This window comes from Panthera uncia, chromosome A2, assembly GCF_023721935.1.
Source record: "Panthera uncia isolate 11264 chromosome A2, Puncia_PCG_1.0, whole genome shotgun sequence".
Taxonomy (NCBI): domain Eukaryota; kingdom Metazoa; phylum Chordata; class Mammalia; order Carnivora; family Felidae; genus Panthera; species Panthera uncia.
In genome coordinates, this window is record NC_064816.1 from 97428147 (window position 1) to 97451483 (window position 23337).

The 23337-nt window shown below is 36.3% G+C and overlaps 1 protein-coding gene across 1 annotated transcript in view; it reads left to right on the forward strand.

Moving 5' to 3' along the window:
- GLCCI1 (glucocorticoid induced 1) overlaps positions 1-23337 on the forward strand; it is a 105393-nt gene that overhangs the window by 78384 nt on the left and 3672 nt on the right. The window contains exons 5-6 of the mRNA XM_049641541.1: positions 3795-3947; positions 9361-9571. Coding sequence (XP_049497498.1) covers positions 3795-3947; positions 9361-9571 — 364 coding nt within the window. The remainder of the gene's footprint in view (positions 1-3794; positions 3948-9360; positions 9572-23337) is intronic.

A 23337-nucleotide genomic window follows, 5' to 3' on the forward strand; every position in this document is an offset into this window, starting at 1 on the left:
TAAGAAAAAAATAGTTACTGTTAGCTGTATGTAATCTATTTAGAAAATGAAAGTCAATGAACTAAACCATTAAAACTGACAGAATAGTCAATACCAAGTGTTGGTGAGGATTTGGATCAACTAGAACAGACATACATTGCTGATGGGAAGACCGAATGGTACCACCACTGTGAAAAACAGTTTGGCATTTTCTTAAAAAGTTACACACTGACCATAGAGCCCCCAAATTTCACTCGTTGATATCTAGCCACGAAAAATAAAAATGTATGTCCACACTAAGACTCGTACATCAGTGTTCATGGAGTCATTATTTATAATAGTCAAAAAATGGAAACAAATATCCATCAACTGATGAATAGATAAAACAACATTTTGTAACACCCATGCAATACTTTTCAGCAGGAAAAAGGAAGGAACTCCTGATACTTACAAGAACATGGTTGATTCTCAAAAATACCATGTTAAGTGAATGAAGTCAGAAGCAAAAGGCTACATAGTGTATGATTCATTATATTAAATTCTTGAAAAGGCAAAATTATAGAGACAAAGTACAATTTTTTCTTCTTAATCTGGTAGAAATAGTGTGTTATTCTTTACTCTGTTTATTTTAAGCACTTTTTCTGTAAGAGCCCAATAGATTTATAGAAGACCTATTGACTTGCTGACAACAAAAAAGACTTTGGCACATGTTCCTAATTTACATTGAATTTTTGGCATCGTGGTTATGCGTAAAAATAATTATCTGCTATACATACTGAAATATTTGTAGGTGAAGTATGAAGTCTGGAATGTGCTTTCAAATAATCTAAGAACAGAAGAAAAATAGATGTTTAGATGAAACAAGATTGGCAGATGTTGGTAATTTTGAAGCTGGATGATGTGTACTGAAGTTCATTGTGGTATAGTGTTTAATTATGTTTATGATTATAATTTTTCACAACAAAAAGAAACTGATAATGAGAAGATAAGATAAAATATAAGCCTATAAAAATCAGTAGTTTTATACTAATGAAGGCAAACCACTGTACCCTCTACTTACAGTGCCTCTAACACCAAACGTGTGGGAGGTTTTCCCACACCAACCAACTTGCCAATTCCAAACACTAAGTATCCTGCAATTCAGTTATAACACTAATTACTCGGAGTTGGCACAGACCCCACAATTTAAGGGCTCTGTCCCATAAGACTACCCCCCCCCCCATTAAGATGTCAGTCCCAGGTCCCAGGTTGTCATCTGTACTTCTATCTGACTATAAAGAAGGAATTCCTAACCACCCTTCTTCAGGTTCAGTAATTTGCTATAACAGGTCACAGAACTCAGGGAAACACTTAGGTCTACCACTTTATTATAAGAGATATAATAAAGGATACAGATGAACAGTTAGTTGAGGAGGTAGGTACACAGGGCTTATGGATATGTATTCACCAATTTAGAAGTTCTCTAAAACCAAAGTTTAGAGATTTTTATGAAGGCTTTATCACATAGGCATTATCCATTATTAACTCACTCTCCAGCCCCTCTGCCATCTCCAGAGGATGTGTGGGGCTGAAAGTTCCAAGCTTGTAATCATGGCTTGATCTTCCTGTTGACTAGCCCTCATCCTGAACCTATCCAGGAGCCTGTCAAGAGTCACCTCATTAGGGGCACCTGGGTGGCTCATTCGGTTAAGCATCTGACTCTTGATTTCAGCTCCAGTCATGATCTCAGTTCATGGGGTAGAGCCCCTTGTCGGGCTGTGCACTGAGAGCATGAAACCTACTCAGGATTCTCTCTCTATTCCCCTCTCTTTCCCTCCCCCGCTTGCACTCTGTCTCTCTCTCTCTCCCCCTCTCTCAAAATAAATAAATAAACTTTTAAAAAAGTTAAAAGAAAAAAAAAAAAGTCCCCTCATTAGAAGACTCTTCTATCACCCAGGAAATTCCAAGGAATTTAGGAACCTCTGTGTCAGGTTCCATGGTCAGAAACCAAATATTAGAACAAAAGATGCTGCTAGCATATCTATCAGTCAGGAAATTATAAGGGTTGTAGGAAATGTGTGTCAAGAACCAGGGCAGATTCCAAATACATGTTTCTTATTATGTTACAATTAGCAATGACATGTTAGTATATACAAAAATATATATAAAATGCCAAGAATTAGACTTAAGAGAAATATGCAAACCGTAAGACTTTATTGAGAATATGAGGTAGAAAACCAAGACCTTAATGGGAAATCTCAACACATTCATGCATGAGAAGGGAAGACTCATTATTTCTCAAATAGCCATTTACCTGAAATTAATTGAATTCCAGAAAATTGAAATTTTCAAATTGAATTCCAGTGGAAATTTAAAAGTAATGGTTTTGTTTCTTGAAAAGTTGTCTTCAAAAGTCACATGGAAAATTAATGCCAATTAATGGAAAAGAAAATTTGAAAAGACTCTTCCTATAAGATACCAACGTGTACTATAAATATCAGCAATTAAAGTGAAACTTTGTATACGGATTATCAGTTAAGAAAATCAAATCAAATATAGAAATCATAAGGAAATCAAATATAGAATCATAAAGAAATCTTGGCAGTTTGATTACTGTGTGGCAAAAAAAAAAAAAATACTGCCTCACACCATACACAAAAATAAATCATGATAGGTTAAATATTTAAAATGAAAAACCATAAAAGTACCAAAAGAAAGGTATTTGATCTAAAGTAAACAGCAAATGTATAACAAAGAATTACAACTTTCATATAAAAAAAAGAACAAAAATGTGTGCATCATAACAAAGGGCATTAGCAGGCAGCCGCTCATAGATGGCAGAAACACAGCCCTGAGTAGAGGAAATAATTGTTCATGTGTTAATCAATGATTAGCAGTCTACCTCAATATGAATCCTATGTATCAACTTTAATCATTCAGAGTAAGAGTGAGATCATGTATCATTTTTACTTTTGCCTTGTTCATCTTTATTTTCCTCATTTCCAATCTGGTATTAGTTCCTTGAGCATCAAAAAGCTCGTCTTACTCTTAACTATAGAGAACACACTGATGGTCACCAGAGGGGAAGTGGTGGGGGGATGGGTAAAGGGGCTTAACAGTACACTTATTATGATGAGCACCAAGAAATGTATAGAATTGTTGAAGCACAATATTGTACACCTGAAAGTAATATAACACTATGTTAACTATACTGGATTTAAAAAAAAAAAGTCTTTAAGTTACCTTCTATGACAGCTGTGAGAGGTGGTTAATTTTTGAGAACTCCTCCAAAGGACTTTTGAAAAACAACCTTAAGGATATCAATTGTGTTACTGAACTTAGCATGATACATTGTTGCCACATTACTTAATAATCCAGAAGGTTTTCTCAAATGGTTGACAAATGGAAATGAAAAATACTGGAAGGTAATTTTAACAGTGAGGGAAACAAATCTTTTAAACACACTCAGAGGTGTCTGGTAAAGCCACATGATACATTTAACTGACATGATTTCAACTATGTTTTTTTAGTAAAAACAAAAGGGAAAAAATTAAACTGTGCAGAAGGTTCTGTCTGCCATCCTACCAAAAAAATGTATGCATTATACTATTAAAACTTGACACTTACATAAAGGGTTATTTTGGCTCTGGACCTTCCTTACTTTAGAACCTACATTTCTGTGGGTGTATCTGGATATATAGTATATTTGTAATATTGAAAAATCTCTGTTCATTGAGTTTTCCATTTTCAGATTTACCATGCTCTTGAGTTCTTGATTTTTTGATTTTTTTTTTGACCACAAATAATTTGACCCCACCTTGTCTTATATTTTGTAGGCTACTGGATCAAGATCAGTCCCTATGCCACTGTCAAATATATCAGTGCCAAAATCATCAGTTTCACGTGTGCCCTGCAATGTAGAAGGAATAAGTCCTGAATTAGAAAAGGTATTCATTAAAGAAAATAATGGAAAGGAGGAAGTGTCCAAGGTAAGGTTACATGGCATGTTCGAATCTTTTTCTTCTTTAGCATTCAGAACTGTCTCAGTAGTCCTTTTTTTTTTTTTTTTTTTTTTTTTTTGGTAACAGCTTGATTAGCTATAATTCACATACCATACAATTTACCAATGTAATGTGTGCAGCTCAGTGGTTTTTTTTTTTTTTTTTAAGCATATTCACAGTTGTGCAACCATCACCACAGTCAGTTTTACAGCCTTTTCATCACCCTGGGAAGAAACTCTATGTCCTTCAGTAACCATCCCTCATTTCCTTCCAGTGTCCCCAGCGGTAGGCAACCACTAATCTACTTTATCTGTCTGCACGTTTGCCTGTTCTAGACATTTCTTGTAAATGGAATCATACAACACGTGGCCTTTTGTAGCTGTTTTTTTTTCATTCAGCATAATGTTTTTAAGGTTCACCCAAGTGGTAACATTTATCTGTATTTCATTCCTTTTTATTGCCAAATACCCAATTGTATGAATTTTATTCAGCTAGTCATCAGTTGATGAACATTGTCTTGTTTCCACTTTTTAGCTATTATGAATAGTGTTGCTATGAAATTCATGTATGAGATTTCATGTGAACATGTTTTCATTTCTCTCGGGCATATACCTAGTTGTGGAATTGCTGGTATGGTAGCTCTTTGTTTAACCTTTTGAGAAACTGCCAGACTGTTTTTCCAAAGTGGCTGCACTTTTGCATTCTGCACTACACAATTTACTTGTATGGAGGTTCCGATCTCTCCATCTTTACCTATACCTGTAATTCTGTCTTTTTTTATTATACCCATCCTAGTAGATGTGAAATGGTATCTCATCATGGTGTTGCTGTGCATTTTCTGAATCTAATGATATTAAAGACATTAAGCGTCTTTTCGTGTGCTGTTGGCCATTTGTGTGTCTTCTTTGGAAAATTGTCTGTTTAGAACATTTATAATCATAAAACTGGATTATTTTGCCTTTTTACTATTGAATTGTAGAAATTCTTTATAAAGTTTTTTTTTTTAATTTTCTAGATACAATTTCTTATTAGATGTAGGACTTGAAAATACCCATCCTTTGGTTGTCTCTTCACTTTTTATTTTCTTGATGATGTCCTTTAAAGGACATTTTCAATTTTGATAAAGTTTGATTTGTTGTTTTTCTTTTGTTTACTTGGTGTCATATTTGTATACTTGGTGTCATACCTAAGAAACCATTACCTAAATATAAGGCCACAATGATATTTGTGTTTTCTTCTAGGAGTTTTTTAATTTTAGGTTTCTCTTGTGGTTAGGTCTTTGAACCATTTTAAATTCACCAAAAATGCTTTATAAATTACCTCTGTCCCAGAAAAGTAATCTGGGCACTACTGCATGTGAACGTATATTTGGCCACATTACAAATACATACTCAACAAAAGAAAGCATAGAATAACCTCTGACTTAATTATCTCTGTGATTTTTTTGAACCAAAATAATGATTTAATTTATGTCAAATGTGTATCTGATTCCTTTAAATAATGTGCAGGTTTTAAAAGTTAATTAATTTCAAAAGTCACACCGTCCAATCTTATATTTGTAAAATTAAAACATAAAACTTTCTTTCAATTCTCAGTATTGCTTATTAGCAGATACGAGCATTATGCATAATTTCTTGTGATCCTTCTTGACGTGTGTATGTGTGTGAATGTAGTGAATCATTGTATGAATGCACCATAATTTAGGAGTTCCATGTTGATGGCCATTTACATTATTTTCAGTTTTTGTCATCTCAAGCAGTGCTTTAGGAAAAATTGTGTACTCCTGCAAACAATTTCTAGCAGCGAAATTGCTGGGTCAAAGCATTTGTATGTTTAAATTTTGATGACTATTGCTAAAATTGTCCTCCCGAAAGGTTGTGCCATTTTTTTCTTCCTAGATGTTTTATTTTAAATTTTTAATTTATATTTATCATGCTATAAAGACATTTTTGGAAATGTCATCTGTTAGCACATTGTCATTAAAATGCTTCCTTTATACGTTAAGTAACGTTTAAAAGCATTAATGTAAGGAAGTGAAATTGGTTTAATTCTTTGAAGATGAAAGAATCAGTCACATATTTGCTGATCCTTAAGAACATCAAAACAAACTGTACTAGAATATAAAACTTAATAACATAATCTCAAGAAAACAAAAACACTAACTCAAAAAGATGGGTGCATGCCTTTGCTTTCTGCAGCATTATTTAGAATAGCCTGGATATGGAAACAACCTACGTATCCATTGACAGATGAAGAAGATGTGGTGTGCGTGTGTGTGTTTAATATATATATAATTAATCTATAAAATATATGAAAGTACATATGAATATAAATAAAACACACACAATGGAATGTTACTCAGCCATAAAAAAGAATGAGATCTTGCCATTTGTGATGATGTGAATGGACCTAGAGAGTATTATGCTATGTGAAATAACTCAGAGAAAGACAAATACCATATAATTTCACCTGTCTAAAAACAAAACAAATGAACACACAGGCCCATAAATACAAACTGGTGGTTGCCAGGGGGGAGAGGGTGGGAGGATGAGCGAAAAAGGGGAAGGGGAGTGGGAGGTATATGCTTCCAGTTACAGAATGAATAAATCACAGGGATGAAAGGTACAGTGGTTATAGTAATAGCGTTGTGTGGTGATGGGGTAAGCTACATTAGTGGGGAGCATTGCATAATGTATAGACGTGTCCATTCACTGTGCTGTACACCTGAAACTAATGTGCATTGTATGTCAGCTATACTTAGGTAAAATTTTTATACAGTTCTGCTTTTAAATAAGTTATATTCTAATTTCACAGTAGCCATTTCAGAATTACTCTAGGGTAACCTACACACTTACAGCTACAATACTAATTTTTAGAATTTTTTCGATTGATGATTAAGTGTGCCTCAAAGTTTTAATAAACAAAATGTTACCATTAGTGAGCCTGCCAATAACTAAAGAAAAATGTCCTGTTAAGTATATCAGTCTTCTAAGCTTTTATATTTTCCCATTGTTATTTTGTGTAAACAGTAAATTTTTAAAATCTGTTTTGTTCTTATAATTCTTGTACTCTCTCATAACAAAACAAAGTTGGTGAAGGAGATTGTTATATATTACCCAGTTATAGATTAAGGAATTGGAATACAGAAAGACTGTCTATCAAATAGGACATGAATGAAAGATAACTCAAATTCTTAATTTTTTTTTTTTAAATGTTTTTTATTTTATTTTTGAGACAGAGAGAGACAGAGCATGAACGGGGGAGGGGCAGAGAGAGAGGGAGACACAGAATCGGAAGCAGGCTCCAGGCTCCAAGCCATCAGCCCCAGAGCCCGACGTGGGGCTCGAACTCACGGACCGCGAGATCGTGACCTGAGCTGAAGTCGGACGCTCAACCGACTGAGCCACCCAGGCGCCCCCTTAATTTTTTTAATTATAGATTTATGCATCATATTTTTTTACTGCTTACCAATACTGACACTTTTATTAAAGTAACATTTTCCTTGACAGGTATCTAAATTTTAAGAAATAATTCTGTCATGAAGCCCTCAAATATAATTTTGAAAATGACGTTTCCTTATGGGTTACCCCGAGAACTTCACACATCTCATATTGCGATACAATTTTGTCCAAAAACACCTGCGCCAATGGTTTATTCTTTGTTCATTCTAACATTTAGTGTAGAATTGTAATTAAAATCTAAACTTATTTAAATGAAAGAAAAAATTTTAAAGTAACATTTTCTTAGCGTTTGACCAACGAAGTTAATATTCCTTTGGGAATATTTCTTTCTTTAATTGGAAAGTTTTACTTTCTTATTTGTTTACAAAATGAACTAATATTTACATAATTGAATATTCTCTTTATAGTAGGGTAGTCATTATCAGGATGCTATAGTTTTGGTTTAACAGCATTGTATAGATAAATGAAGTTTTTATTTCAGTAGTTAATGGTTTCAGCCTTGACTTAACTTGGTTGTTCGTTATAGAAAAATTGACATGTTTTGAATCTTGTCTAATTTTATCGTACTCCATTATCCCTCTGACAGTGTTTCTAAAAACTCTGAAATGACAAAGCTCAGAGTAAAAGCAGTACACAGTAAAAATAAGTTGTAAATAAGTGTGTATTTGTTCTTTTTCTTAGCATTGCAGTCTTGCCTCTATAATAACAAAATACTTCAAGTGATTAATGTATAGAATTTTACTTGTTGAGTTTACTTCGTTAGCACACAGATTAGGAAAATGGAGTAAGATTTCCTTTACAGCAGAAGCAGAGTATGGGGTGCTTGGGTGGCTCAGTCCGTTAAGCGTCCGACTTCGGCTCGGGTCGTGATCTCACGGTTCGTGAGTTCGAGCCCCGCGTCGGGCTCTGTGCTGACAGCTCAGAGCCTGGAGCCTGCCTCACTCAGATTCTGTGTCTCCCTTTCTCTCTGCCCCTCCCTCACTCATGCTCTCTCTCTCTCTCTCTCTCTCTCGCTCTCGCTCTCGCTCTCTCGCTCTCGCTCTCAAAAAAAAAAAAGAGTAGAGAGCCCACTGTGACAGAGGCTCCCATGCCATTTAATTAGTATGACATCAGAAGCACTAAGTTATAGGTTCTTTATTTGTAAAGACTCTGGAATAATGAACTCTAAGGTCTTTTCAGGTCTAAAACGTGTGTTTTTGTGATTTTAGTTTCATTTCTATTTAGTTTCATTTCTATTTCATTTCTATTCTTGTTTTTGCCACTCAAAACAATGCATTGGAACCAAGCAAACTTAGGAATAGTGCTAGTTAGAGGGATACCAAAACAGTAGAATTGTTTTGAGTTATGTTAACATCCTTTGTTTAATAGTAATAGAATAAATCACTTTATGAGAAATTTGGGGTAATTTGTAAAGGAAATGGAAAACAGTTCTGTTCCTGATCTCTAAAAAGTTGAAATTAAGAATGGACCAATAGAAATATCTACCCCTGTGAATATGAGATTTCACTTTTCTTACTAGCAAGTCAGAGTAATTTCTTGCACAGTTTGATAACATCATTTGACAAATGTTTGTTGGTTGTCTGCTATGTGCCAGACACCGTGGTAGGCACTAGGGATGCCATGTTTAAACAAAGCCCCTACTCTTGAGGATTCTGGGAAGTGCTAACCTACGAATACATACAGAGGGCTATGGAATTTGTAAAGCAATTTATCCTTAGTATTTGAGACCGAACTCCGTCAGGATTTGAAATAAATTTTTCATTCGGTCAAGGCAATGTGCAGAAATCAACCTCAGATACAAGACTGGTATCTTACTCTCTGAAGAAGCAATTATGGTGAGCTAGCAGTGGAATGTGAAAACAAGGACAGCGCCGTGTACTTCTGCACGAATCAGGGGTGTGCGCTGTCACTCACGCGTGTGACGGTGGTTTCTCTTCTAGCCTTTGGAGATCCCAGACGGCCGAAGGGCCCCGCTCCCCGCTCACTACCGGAGTAGCAGCACCCGCAGCATCGACACGCAGACCCCCTCCGTGCAGGAGCGCAGCAGTAGCTGCAGCAGCCATTCTCCGTGTGTGTCTCCCTTCTGTCCCCCAGAATCCCAGGATGGGAGCCCTTGCTCCACAGAAGATTTACTCTATGATCGTGATAAAGGTGAGAATGAAATCACCCACTTAGAGGGTTTGTCGTAGGGCCTTGCTCATTCTACTTTCTTTGTCTTAGACCATTACATCATTTTTTGGTTTTTTTTGTGGGATGGGGGGATTGTAAAGGATTGGCTGATCTAGGTTTGTTCATTGGTTTCCCGTACCCCCTTCTCTGTGACTCGCACAAACATCTTCCATAAATGTGTCAGAGAAGCACAGCGCATGGTTCTGATAGTTAACGAAAGCTGTAAGCTCTAAGATGGAGTGCGTACAGCTTTGTATCATGTAACACGCAGGTCTTTTCTTGGTGTTGTCCAAAGCTATTGATGGTTATGGTAGAGTTTATGTTTCTCATGCCTACAGTTTGATTTTTGTAATCAGATTGACTCAGGAGGAAGTCATTCTAGATATTCTTTTGGAAGGATGGATGTAGTTTGAACCAAGTAGATAAAGTTAAATAAGTACCTACAGGATATCAGGGGTTGTCGTGGTATATAGATGAATTACTAACGAACACTGGTAAGAGGGCAGAACCTCTGGGATTTCTTGTTACTTGTCAGGGCTCAGCTGTTTACCCATGTCTCCTGTACTTGTGTCAGGCACTTGGCCACCACTGACTCTTGCCTTGTGGTTTCTGGCCCCCTCAGGCCTAGACACAGAAGGCAACAAAGATTGCCCAGGCTCCACCTTCCTAGTTACTTTCAAAGAAACACTGAACTTATTTTATGACACATGTATTGCTTCTCACCGTAGAGAAATACACCATAGGTGGCAAAATTTTTAAAACCTAAAAAGGCAAAATTTACAGTATCTTATAGGATTTTTGTGGTCCTTGCCCTGATTTGATTGCTATTCCCCTTAATTTGTTTTATTTTGAGGTATTCTTACATTTAAATGGCCAGATTTGAAGTGCTCAGCCCAGTGAATTTTTACATATGTATGTGCTCACGAAACTACTACCTAGATCAAGATACAGAACATTTTTTAGCATCCCAGAAGGCTCCCTCAGGCCCCCTTCCCCTCTCCATCTGGAGGTAACCACTGTTGTGACTTCCATCGCCATAATTTAGTTTTTCTGTGTTAACGTATTTTACAGAAATGGAATGGTGCATGTGTATTCATTCTCGTGTCTGGCTTCTTTCACTCATCATTATGCCTGACTCTCTGCTGAGATGTTAAGTAGAAGTTACTTTGGACTTTGTCTTCTGCTTCTATTTCTGTGGGTGGATCTCAGCAGTTCTCCACTTTCTTTTCACCCTTCCATTTTTGAAAAGCCTGGTGAACTCCCTTCCTCCATTAAAGGTGTATTGAAGACAGTACTTTAGGCATCTCTTTGCTTCAAGTGGGAAGTCTCCCATTTCGTGGAATGTCAGACTAGGAAACTTATTTCACTGAGGCATCCTACTGGAGCAAACACCTTTAGTCACATCCTCACAATATTTACTATGGATGTTTCACAGTACAACAAAGAAGAAAACGCCTTGCTTCTGGTGGGAGGATTTGTTTTGAAGGTAACTGGAAATTTTAAAGAATAGTGATTTGTTTGAGGCTACCCAGGTGGTAAATGGCTAAAAGGGTCGGTCCGATTGATTCCAAAACCTGTATTCTGTGTTCTTTCAGTAGAAAGGATAAGTGTGGTTCAGGTTGACTACTGTTGCTGTTTATTAGCACCTATAGTTGGGTTAAAATGAAAAGTAAAAACAGCAGTAATAATAAAGCTAGGAAATTAATTCTAGAGTTCTGTTTTCTTCTAAGTTTAATATTGTGGATAATTGAGAGACACTGAACCGAAAAGGAAATATATTAGGAAGATAATAAGTGAGTTCCATTTTGGTTAACTGTTTGTGAGATTGCCTTTAGGGCCTCTAAATGACAGTATGCAATGAGGCAGATAAATATATGGTTTCTGCAGTTCAGAAGAGGTACTCACTTAGATCCTAAGTTTAAAATATACACTATTTTTACATATAACATAGAACATATGTAAGTTTAAGGTACACAGTGTAATGATTTGATTCATGTGTATGTTTGCAAAATGTTTACCACATAAGGTTAGTTAACGTATCCTTGACCTCACATAACTACTTTTTTGTTGTTGTTGTTATGGTGAGAACATTAAAGTTTTACTCTCATAGCAACTTTGAAGTATACAGTACAGTATTATTAACTGTAATCACCATGCTGTACCTTAGATCCCCAGAACTTATTCATCTTATAACTGAAAGTTTGTCATCTTCGCATGTCTTCCTCCCCTAACAACCACTGTCCTACTCTCTGTTTCTGTAAGTTTGATGTTTTTAAGATTCTACATATAAGTGAGATTGTACACTATTTTTCTCTGACTTATTTCACTTACCATAATGCCCTTAAGGTCCATTCATGCTGTTGCAAATGGTAAGATTTCCTTTTTTATGGTGAATAACATTTCCTGTGTGTATGTGTGTGTGTGCGCGCATTTTCTTTATCCATTTATGGCCACTTAGGTTATTTTCATGTTTGGGCTATTACAAATAATGCTACAGTGAACATGGGAATGCAGGTGTCTCTTCAAGATACTATAATAGTCTGAATTCTGACCATTTCTTAGATAAGTTAGTCCTTTTTTCTAAGACTTTTCCTTTTTTTTTTTTTTGTATATTTTCTTCTGTGTATTTTTATTCTAACACAAATGTTTTTTTGTTTTGTTTTTTTGTGTTCCTCTTGGTGGCTTTGTTTGTTTGTTTGTTTGTTTTAAAGTAAAATGAGAACACTGGTCCGGATCATCTCTAAGGCCAACAATTTTTTTCCTAATAATTAAAAAAATATTTCTTAGTAAAACAGGGTAATAATACATACCTCTTATCATTATTTGGGTTATTAAGATATTATAGTAAAGTGCTTAGCACAACCATTGGTCCATAGTAAACAATAAATTGTGCTGGGTATGGCTAATAGTGACTTTAAAAAAAAATCTCTGTAGAAATTATGGAATCATTTTAGACATTTTTTGTTTTCTACAAGACTATTTCAGCTTGGGAATTAAGATACTAGTTTATCAACATATTACCATAATTAGCTTTGAGCACTACTTTGTGATTAAGATCAAGCTGATGTTAGCGTTCCCTGAAAAAATTAGGAGACCTTCTGTTATAATGCGAACTTTCTAGTTCTCATATCAACTCCCCCCTTTGTGAAGAAAAAATTAAAATAACATCTGTCTCTTTTATATATGCATGTATATACATATACACACACACGCGCATGTATTTCAGGATTGAGGATGGGGGTTTATGTATTCAACTGTGTTTATACTTCTAGTTTAAGAAACATTTATTGAACATGGATGTATGTCAGATGCTCCACTAGGGAGTAGAGAAATAGAGATGAATAGGATGTGATAATCTGTTTTTAAGAAACTTATAGTGTAATATGGGATAATAGTAATGGAAACAAATAATACACTAGTATACAAGAACATTCAGAATACTGAAGATACAAAAGAGGGAGTTGTTAGTTTTACAGTTTCTGATGTCAATTAAACTATAGAGTAGTCTCTGACTCATTACTTCTTTGTGTACAGTCCAAGTTTTGTTAAGATACTGATTCCATCTTATAATATGCATTTTCTGCAATAAAGCATAAATTAGTCTTTGATTTCCAGTAAAGAAAAAAAAAATGGAAGCTATAGATTTTGAATAGGTTTGTATTATTAACTATGAAAACAGAATTGGTACTGTAATTTTGTAGTCAACTAGAATATATTGGGAGTACCTACATATTCTACACTTACTGTAGAGAATTCGTTCTGTGATAGAATAATAGTTCAGACATTGTTAGGCACCTGGAAAGGCATACCCAAGAAAGGAGAGGGAGAGCCATTGTGAATACATGGGCTCATGAGAGATGTGCTGGTGAGCTGATTATTTTTCTAAGACTCATCTGTGGCATACTTATCCTTTTCCTGATTTTGCTAACATTGTTTCTTCCTATTCCTAACATATGTTCTTTTCTATGAGCCATGTATCATTTGAGACCTATAAAATAATTTTAGTGGATTATTAGTATATTGGGTTTTTCTTTGGCTATTTTGACTGCAGTGCCATGACAAAAACACTCTATTGAGAAAGGTCCAGCCATTAAGAAACTATTTTCAGGTTTGAGGTGGGGTTTTTTTTTTTTTGTTTGTTTGTTTCTTTTTTTTTGCTAGGTTTTTCCAGTGACCTGAAGACTGAACGCAGCCTGGTCACATGTCTAAAGTTGTCAGGCTAATTAGCCTAATAACCGCCATGGTTCCTACTGTGTGGAGAATGTCTCATCTTGACATCCTCAGAACATACCCGAAGAGTTAGGCTAAGTTCTTTCACATTATCATGCCCAAAATGCAAGGGAGATAAATAGTGATTTATATAATACAGATGGCAGCATCAAAACACGCTGTTAGCAGCTCTGCCTGCATTCTTTGCTGTTAGCCAAACCGGTGCTGGGCAAGCCACAGAATCGAGACTTCAGTCTGCCACTTACAGTTGATCTTTGGCACAATTCGCACAGGCAGTTGTTATAAAATTCTGCAATTTTGCAAGATATTGTGGAAACATTGATTATTCTCATCATAAAGTCAACTGAACCATTCTCCTTGGGCCAAGTACGGAGAGTTCAATTCCAAGAGTCCACAAATTGGCTACTTGGAACTTAAACTGTACTTTCCCACAAGAACAACGTATGTTATGTGGATGGAGTTTCCCAAGGCCAACGCATAGAAGCCTATTTACCTCTTACTGTGATTAACTCATAAATATTAATAATCCTGAACTTTGGGGGTTAGGACTGAGCAGGCTTTAGTTGTAGGAGAGAAAAAAATAAAGTATTATCTTGTCTTTTCCGGGCTCTTTTTGACATCATCTTATTCCTTCCTACACACATTTTAATTCTATTTGCGTTTATGTCTAGGGCTGTATTGCTTAACCTTCTTCAACCTTTGCCCTTAACATACTTCAATGCTCTATCTTCTAGAGAGCTTAATCAGCTGAGATTTTGTGGTACATTTCTTTTCATGTTTTATATTGTTAAAATAAATAGGTTGGATATACGGCTTTTAGCAACTGCATCTTAAAATCACTGCTTCTGATCCTGAGTCTGTTTCTCTATCAAAAGATTATCTCCACATAGTTCTAGGATCCCTTGTTACCCTAGAAGAACCTCTTTTGGTAAAATGACCAGGAGTATAGAGCTACAACACAAGAATTATTCCATAGGCTAACACTGACCTGTTCTAGAATCCTGTCCCTAATGTCATCTTCCCTGTTTCTCTTTTTCAAGGTAACATGTAAAATCTTATATATTCCCATTGACAGCACATAAGAAGCATCCAGTAAATGCCTTTTTCCCCTCTTTAGGAAAATGTTCACAATCATACTGATGGCAGATGCTGTGCTAGCCCTCTGTGGATGAGTTACTATTTATAGTTGAAAACTAAGTAATAAGTATACATCTCCGTTCTAGCAGTTACAACCCAGAGCCTAGAATAGAAGCAAACCAAAATTTATTAACAAACGTGCATATATGTTTCACTTAATCTCCTGTTATCTATTTACCAGAATATAAGCTCCAGCAGGAGCAGATAACTTTATTTTACTCATTGCTTTATCCTCAGCATAGAGTAGTGCCTATCATAGAGTAGTGCTTAGTGGAGATTTCTTCACGTATTCCTTTAAGGCCTGTCTTTATGGTATGTCCATTTTTTAAGGATATATTTTTTAGCTGTGTTGAACATCAGTATCTTTTTTTTAGGTTGTTAAATTATATGTATGAGGCCTTTGAATGTTCAGGAAGAGTGTGATAATGTTCCCCTCCCCATCACCACCAAAAAAAAAGTACAGAGAACTAAACAACTAAGATTATGCTAATTTAGTGATAAGGCCTTTGGTGGGGAAGAAACCATAAAGTCCAAATTCCCTTCTGAAATTCAGGGAAAGGAAGTAACTGCTAAAATCCATATCATCTTCCATTCTGATCATGACTGGGCAGAAAGTAGGGTATCAACTAGGCCTGTTGATACCCCCAAAAGGGGATCTGTTAAATTTTTTCTCCCTGTTATCTTCTGTGTTCCTCTAGGAAAAATACCAACACATAGAGGCCATTGCTTACACTGGGTCTCTTGTGACACTAACAAAAGTCAGGCCCAATAAAGCTTTCAGATTTTAATTAGAATTCAGATTACCTGAGCTTTCAGACTTTAATTAGAAGCATGGGATGTTAGATTGGAAGGAACTTGATCATCATCTTGTCTCCTCCTCCTGTCTCCAGCAAGGACACTACAGTTGAGACAGATCAAAACCTAGCAAGACAGGGAGCCTAACGGTAATGAGCTCTGACTCTGGTGCAGCCTGGTTCAATCCCAGCTCTGCCACTTAGTAATTATGTGTCCTTGGGCAAGCTACTCAACCTCTCTTGTATCTCAATTTCTTAATCTGTTAATTACAGATAATGATGGTACCTGCCTCCTAGGATTGTTAATAGTGATTAAATGTGCTCAGGTGATTTTACCTTTGTCATCTCCTATAATGTTACCACAATCCTGTGAGTAGGGAGGAACATTATTATTTTAAGAAAGGGGAAGCTGAGGCTTACAAAATAAAGTAACTTTCCTAAGTTCTTTGTAGTCCAGATGACAAAAAAGATCTTCTATACAAACCTCATACTACTACTTGCTGCCTCTTTTGCAGGAGGAATAGCCTTATATGGGCAATCAGCTGTGAAAGGGCCTGGTGTGTGGAGAACAGTAAGAAACTGTGTGGCTAGAGCACAGAGGTGAATGGTGGCGAGCAGAAGCAGTGAGAGTAGAGAGGTAGAAAGGCTGGTATTTCATAAGGGGCCTTGTAGGCCTTGCTCAGAGAAATGAAGGACCAGGTAAAGATCTTTGTCAGCTAAAGGACACGACCAGATTTATCTTTAAGGGCCACAGCACAGGTGGAAGTACAGAAGTGGAGAGAGAGCAGGAGGACCAGATAAGGTAATTTTTGGCAGTCTAGTCCCATGGTCTCCAAATTTGATTTCTCACATGTCCTTTGCAGCAATTTTTGATCTATACCATTAATATAAGTTCATATATTTCTAAGTTATGTATGTACTTAATTCGATCCACAAACTAAATATGTATTAGTAAAGCATACTTTCTTATTTTTAAGGGTAAAAAGTGTGTGTAAATGTTCTAAAAATCTTGCATGTCAGCACATTGTTTTATGCCTCTCAGTTGGGGAACCACAGGGGCAGGGGAGAGAGAGATTGAGGGGGTGCAGAGATGTTGGAGGAGAGGGACTAAAGAGGAGTCTGCAGCATCTGGTGGCTGATAGATGGATGAGGTCAGGGAGGATAAAGGCCAAGTTCTATCAGAGTTCTAATTTGGGAGATGCAGAAGGTAGATTATTACCATTAGTAATTAGGCAGTGAGTATCAAAGAAGGAACAAGCTTTAAGGTGGAAACAGTGATAAGTTTAAGATTCCATGTTGGTTAGTGCCTAAAGACACTATAATACCATTTTTCTTTAGCAAGAATTAGGGGTAAAAAGTAAATACCAAGATTTCCCTAATACCGTTAAGACAGCATTTGTAGCATTTTTCTTTGCCACCTTCTATTTCGCACATAGTTAAGTGCTCAGCAAATATTTAAGTGAGCATTTAAAATTACAGTGAAACTTTGGGGTGCCTGGGTTGCTCAGTTGGTTAAACATCTGACTTCAGCTCAGGGCATGATCTCACAGTTTGTGAGTTTGAGCCCCGTGTCAGGGTCTGTGCTGACAGCTCGGAGCCTGGAGCCTGCTTCAGATTCTGCCCTCTCTCTCTCTCTCTGCCCTCCCCTGTTCATGTGCTCTCTTTCTCTCAAAGAGAAGTAAACATTAAAAAAATTTTTTTTAATTACAGTGAAACTTTTATTAGAAGTGTTTATTTTTCCTCATTAGGATACTTCAGGAGTAGTTTAATATGAATAGTGTGTTTTAAAATGTTTTTTGAAAACTGATGTCCCTGGAAATATTTCTATTTAAAAAGCTCAAGAATATAAAATCTCAGATGGGGGACACCTGGGTGGCTCAGTTAGTTAAGCATCCAACTCTTGATCTCAGCTCAGGTCTTGATTGCCGGGTCAGGAGTTCAAGCCCCGTGTTGGACTCTGAGCTGGGTGTGAAGTCTACTTTAAAAAAATAAACAAAAAAGATTGTATCAGCATGATTTTCCTGAGATCCTTAATTACATTACTTTTCAAGATATAAAATATTCTCTGTAAACTGAAATTTTTCTGCGTGACCATTGTGATGTATATGTATAAGAGGCTGGATTTTAGTCTATAAACTGGTTTGAAGACTGTCTTCAGTAAAGTGATTTGCTTTCATTTTGAACTGCAAGGTCAGATAGTCAAATTCAGAGTGACTAGTTAGCATATCAATGACTCCAAGTCACATTAGGAGATAATAATAAAGCGTGCCATTCTGCATATCAAGATTATGTTTGTGGAAGAAGAATTGTACTTATTGTGAGTACACAAAAATAAAGGAACAGCTATGATTGTTTACTTAATTTTTAAATTGATATCAATTCAATGAACACTTAGGGAACGATGTGATTAAAACACTTGCCCACATATGACAAATATTTAATTAATGGACCAAACATTTGGAATGTGAGTTAAGCCCATTATTCAAAACACAATCTTAATTTGAAATAAAGTTCAAAAATATAAGTAGTGAAGGTTCTGATGGTCATTATTCCTCCTTACCCTTTGTTGAATGCCAGTCTGAGGAAGATCTTAGCTGTGGCTGATGTCTTGTTTTATTAAAATTCTGTAACCTTCTCATAAAAGGTTGACTTTGAAGTTTTAGGGGAACCTTACAGACAGTTTGTAAAAGCCAAAGTTTTTCCTTACTTGTCCCCAGTTTGGTCTTGGAGTTAACTGAACTCCTTTTCAATACAATCAGTAATCACAAACAACTGGTTCCAAATTGTTTGTTGCCAAGAAAGGCTATATAGTTTTACGTTTCTCCCAGTTTCATTAGGCCATCAAACCACACTACAGCTGATAATTTCATTTCCTGAAGCAAAAGAAGTAATTTTAATGCTAGAGTAGTAATTGTTTAGGTCCTATTTAGTCAATCATATTTCTAACCTAACTCATCATTGGCTTTTAATTACACTCCTCATATGTCATTGAGTATAGTTTTGGTTGAACTCTACCCTCACTTACCCAGGTAAGAGTACCTCCGCTGTGAAGACAGAATTACATTCTACTGGTTCGGTCTTTGTAGAGGAATCTGTAGAATCTATGCTTTAGCCATTGATTTTAATTTCAGGATGATAGATTATATGCTAAAGGATGACATTATGAACTGGCAGGGTTTATGCTAGGCAGTCTAAACTGGGGAATCTGGTACTCCAAATATCACCCTGCCTTGCTCCCAGACACAAAAATCTCCTCTTTTTAAGTACCTGAATAGAAGTAGAATGTGCAGATCTATTAAAAATTATTTTCTTTTCCCCTCTTCTGCCAAGAGAAAGTAGAATAGGCACTTAATTTCTGAATGGTTCACCTTCTTACATTTGCAAACAGGGAAGGGTGTGTTCTTTCTGCTATTATGGTCATATTCAGACCATATGATTCAGTCACTGTCCTAATTCTTTTCGCACACATTTTTCATAGCTATCCTATCAGTAATTAGTCCCATTTTGCAGATCAAAAAAGGGATCAAATTTTTCCTAGGTCGTGGTGTTAGGCCTGATAGAAGTCAGGCAGCCTGACTCCAGACCAGTGCTTTGACCTTTTCATGATTGGGTCTCAAATTTGGCTCTGCTGTAAAAATATTTGGGGGCTTTCCAAAAAAAAAAAAAAAAAAGAAAGAAAGAAAGCAACGAGGCAGCACGTGCTGGGGAAGAGCCCCAGACTAACTAAATCAGAATATCTTAGGGATGAGGTCTGGACAGTGGTATTTATTGATATTTTTGAAACATCTGATGAGTCTAATGTGAAACCAAAGTTAAGGACTACTTACTGTGCTATTACATTGCTTGTTTTAGTACTAATTTCTCTTAATTTGATAGTGATCTGATAGTAAGAGATAAAGCACATCTAAAGACTTAAGACTAGTAAGAACCATGGCAAAGATTTTACATACCTACCCACAGAATGTCTTAACTGTATAATATCATTTTTTATACTGGAATTGTGGGCCATACTTAATATACCAGAAATAATGAGGGCCATATATAAGGAGAGATTCAGAAAACTCTTAAACAATAAAAGTACATGTGGTTTTTTTTTGTTTTTTTGTTTTTAACATTTATTTATTTTTGAGACAGAGACAGAGCATGAGCAGGGGAGGGTCAGAGAGAGGGAAACACAGAATCCGAAACAGGCTCCAGGCTCTGAGCTGTCAGCACACAGCCCGATGCGGGGCTTGAACTCACGGACCGCGAGATCATGACCCGAGCCGAAGTCGGACGCCCAACCGACCGAGCCACCCAGACGCCCCAAAGTACATGTAGTTTTAAAAATATTGTTTTTGTTTGTAAAAGCCAATTTTCTCCTTCTCCCCAAATATTAAAAATATTTGACAACCTACTTATATTTTAATGGTAAATATGGTACACATGTATAAGTTTTCCCAAACCAGTAAAAGGTTTCCATAATTTCCAGAGTTGGGTGATTCTTTATAAAGATAGATGAGACTGTTAAAATACAGACATATGTAAATAATCATATTTTTTACATTTAGTTTTATTAATTGACATTGGCTATGATATAAGAATATAAAGTTACACTTAATGAGAACTACAGGTCTAGTTATTTCTTACTGAGGGATGACAGAATGTGAAAATTTATCATGCTTGTGAACAAAAGTGATTGAATTAAGATTACCATGAAACTTCTCATCTTGAATCTCCTGAGCAAGTGTGTTTACCTCACATTTGTAATGTTCTGTTACTGAAATGTGTTTATTAAATTTGGCACAGAGTTCTAAACGAATCAGCTAGACCCCAAGTCTGGAATGGGTAGAATAGGTTGTTCATGTGGGTTGTTTTTAAATCATGCCATTTTGTGAAGCAAAAAAATACTTGTTAGAACCATTAAGAAAGTCACAGAATTTTCGAGTTAGGAGTGATAATTTCTTTAGTTATATAGAAACTCAGAAAGGCAGTTGTGTTTAAGGTTTTACAACTAGTGACAGAACTGAGACCTCGGACCACGGGTCTCCATTTCCTGTTCCTCTTTGCTGTCTACCAGATCATATACTCACCTGAGGGAAAAAAAAAAAACAAAACTCCAGATTGAACAAATCTGTTAATAGTTTCAATTTTTGGGAGTGCCTGAGTGGTTCAGTCAATTAAGCGTCCAACTTCAGTTCAGGTCCTGATCTCACAGCTTGTGAGTTTGAGCCCCACGACAGGCTCTGTGCTGACACCTTGAAGCCTGGAGCCTGCTTCGGATTCTGTGTCTCCCTCTCTCTCTGCCCCCCCCCCCCGCCCCCCCCCCCCCCCACACTCTGTCTCTCTCTGTGTCTCAAAAATGCATAAACATTAAAAAAATTTTTTTTCTAAATAGTTTTAATTCTCCTTTCAAGCTTTATTTTCCAGACCACCAAAAATTCAAATAAATGTTATATATATAGTTCAACAGCAACAACAAAAAACCCTCAACTTTTTAATTGAAAAGGTAAGGAGATATAATAGTACCAAATACGATCTATTCTAGGATAGCAATATATTTATTTATTTTTTGTTTAACATTAACCACCCCTTCTCCCCTAAACTAGAACAAGAATGTTTAAGTGGGGCGCCTGGGTGGCTCAGTCAGTTAAGTGTCTCACTCTTGGTTTCGGCTCAGGTCATGAACTCACGCTTCGTAAGTTCATGCTCTGTGTAAGGCTCTGTGCTGCCAGTGCAGAGCCTGCTTGGGATTCTCTCTCTCTCTGTCCCTCCCTCCCTCTCTCTCTCAAAATAAATAAATAAACTTTAAAAAAACTATTTTAAGAAAAGAATGTTTAAGTAGGTAAAACTAAAACTATAAGCTTCTGAAATTTAAAAAAAAATTAGGAATAAAACTATTTAATTTATTGTAAATTGTTAATAGGAAGATAATCAGTTTTGTACATTGTCCAGCTCCTGTCTAGCTTTCAATGCTGGGAATGTCCCTTGAAGTCATTAATAAAGTCATGAGAGAAATCAAGCAGCAGACCTGGTGATGTAGTAAGCAGTAGAGCCCAAAAGACTGTAGCAGTGGCCGAGGTGACTTTTCTTACATGCTGATGGGGTGAGTCCTTGACTGCTGACATGGCCACACCCTGGCTGACAGCAAGAAAAAGTCTTATCACAACCATTGGAGCCCAGGGTTTCAGGCCATTTGTGCCCTCCTTGGAGAATACCATCACCAGCAAGAACCTCCACGGAGACATCGCATACCATCTCCACAGGGCTGCTTGCTGCCTGGATAATAAAGCAGGGTCAGGCTGTGTTTTTGTATTACACCAAGCTCAAGGTCTCGTTCTCACCACTTTTTGATTGTAGACCAGTCTTTCTGGTCTTGCCCAGCTCAAGTAGAGGGCAGCAAACTCAGACTCTAGCCAGGTTAATGAGGTTTTGCATTCACCTAAGAAAGAAAATTATATCCTTCCTCCTGGCTTCCATTTGTTTAAATACTATGAGTATCGACTCTGAGAAAATCTTTAAATCTGAATGACATGTGAAGAAACGGAACTTAATTCTAAGACCTAATTCCTTCCAACAGACAGTGTGTAATCTGCAGGAACATATGTAACAGTAGTGATGGAGAAGGGGTGGTTTTCTAAGGTTTCCCAATTGTGTGGCCTTTTTATTTTGTAGGCAATGATTTCCCAGCCCAAGATACAGCCATATGCAAATATAAGCACACATCTCCATTCCCAAGACTAACCTAGGTGCTCTTTGACTCACTTACCAAATACAACTAAGTGTGCCTCAAAAGTCTACTAAGCATGTATTATAGTTCATGATGATGAAAACTTCCCTGTTACTCAGATTCTGAATGTTGTGCTGTGTTCTGTAGCCTAATCCAAAGCAACTTATCAAAATTGTGACAACCTTAATTATGACACCAAAGCCATCTTTCAAAATATACATGAAAATAATACATCTCAATAGATCATGTGCTTCGTATTTTAGCAGTGAGAATTGGTTTGCATTAAGTCAGAATTTGTTTAAATGGGACTATTGTATTTATACAGGTACGTTACTGACTTTACAACTTGGCATCTTACAAAGATAATGACACATTTTGGTGGATTTGATTTTCCAAAATCCTTTGCCAGGTAGGAAAGGGAGAAATTACATACAGGTTTTATGACTTTTCATGAATAGACCATTTCTTTTTTTGGTCAAAAATATGAAGAAAACATGTTAGGTAGAGATGCTTTTAGATTCCTCATGCTTCTAATAGCAAAAATACAAACTGCTGGAAAAACTATTTTATGTAGACATTTTCAAGGCAAATTTCTGAGTAAATTCCATTTTTCATGATGGGCTGAGGGAAAAAGATATTATGTGTTACAAACCTGTTTTTTTTCCCCCTGTATACATCTGTTCATGGTGTAATGAAAGTAAAAGTAATATTTCTGCTAAGAAACTTTGTAATGAAGATTATTCCACATGCTAAAATTTTTAATTAAACCAGTTGGACAGTGAGAAAACCTAGAGAACCCTGTGTTATAACCTCTTATATTTCTTTTGCATGATTTATATATATTGCCCCATTCATCTACATTTTGAAATACATACTGC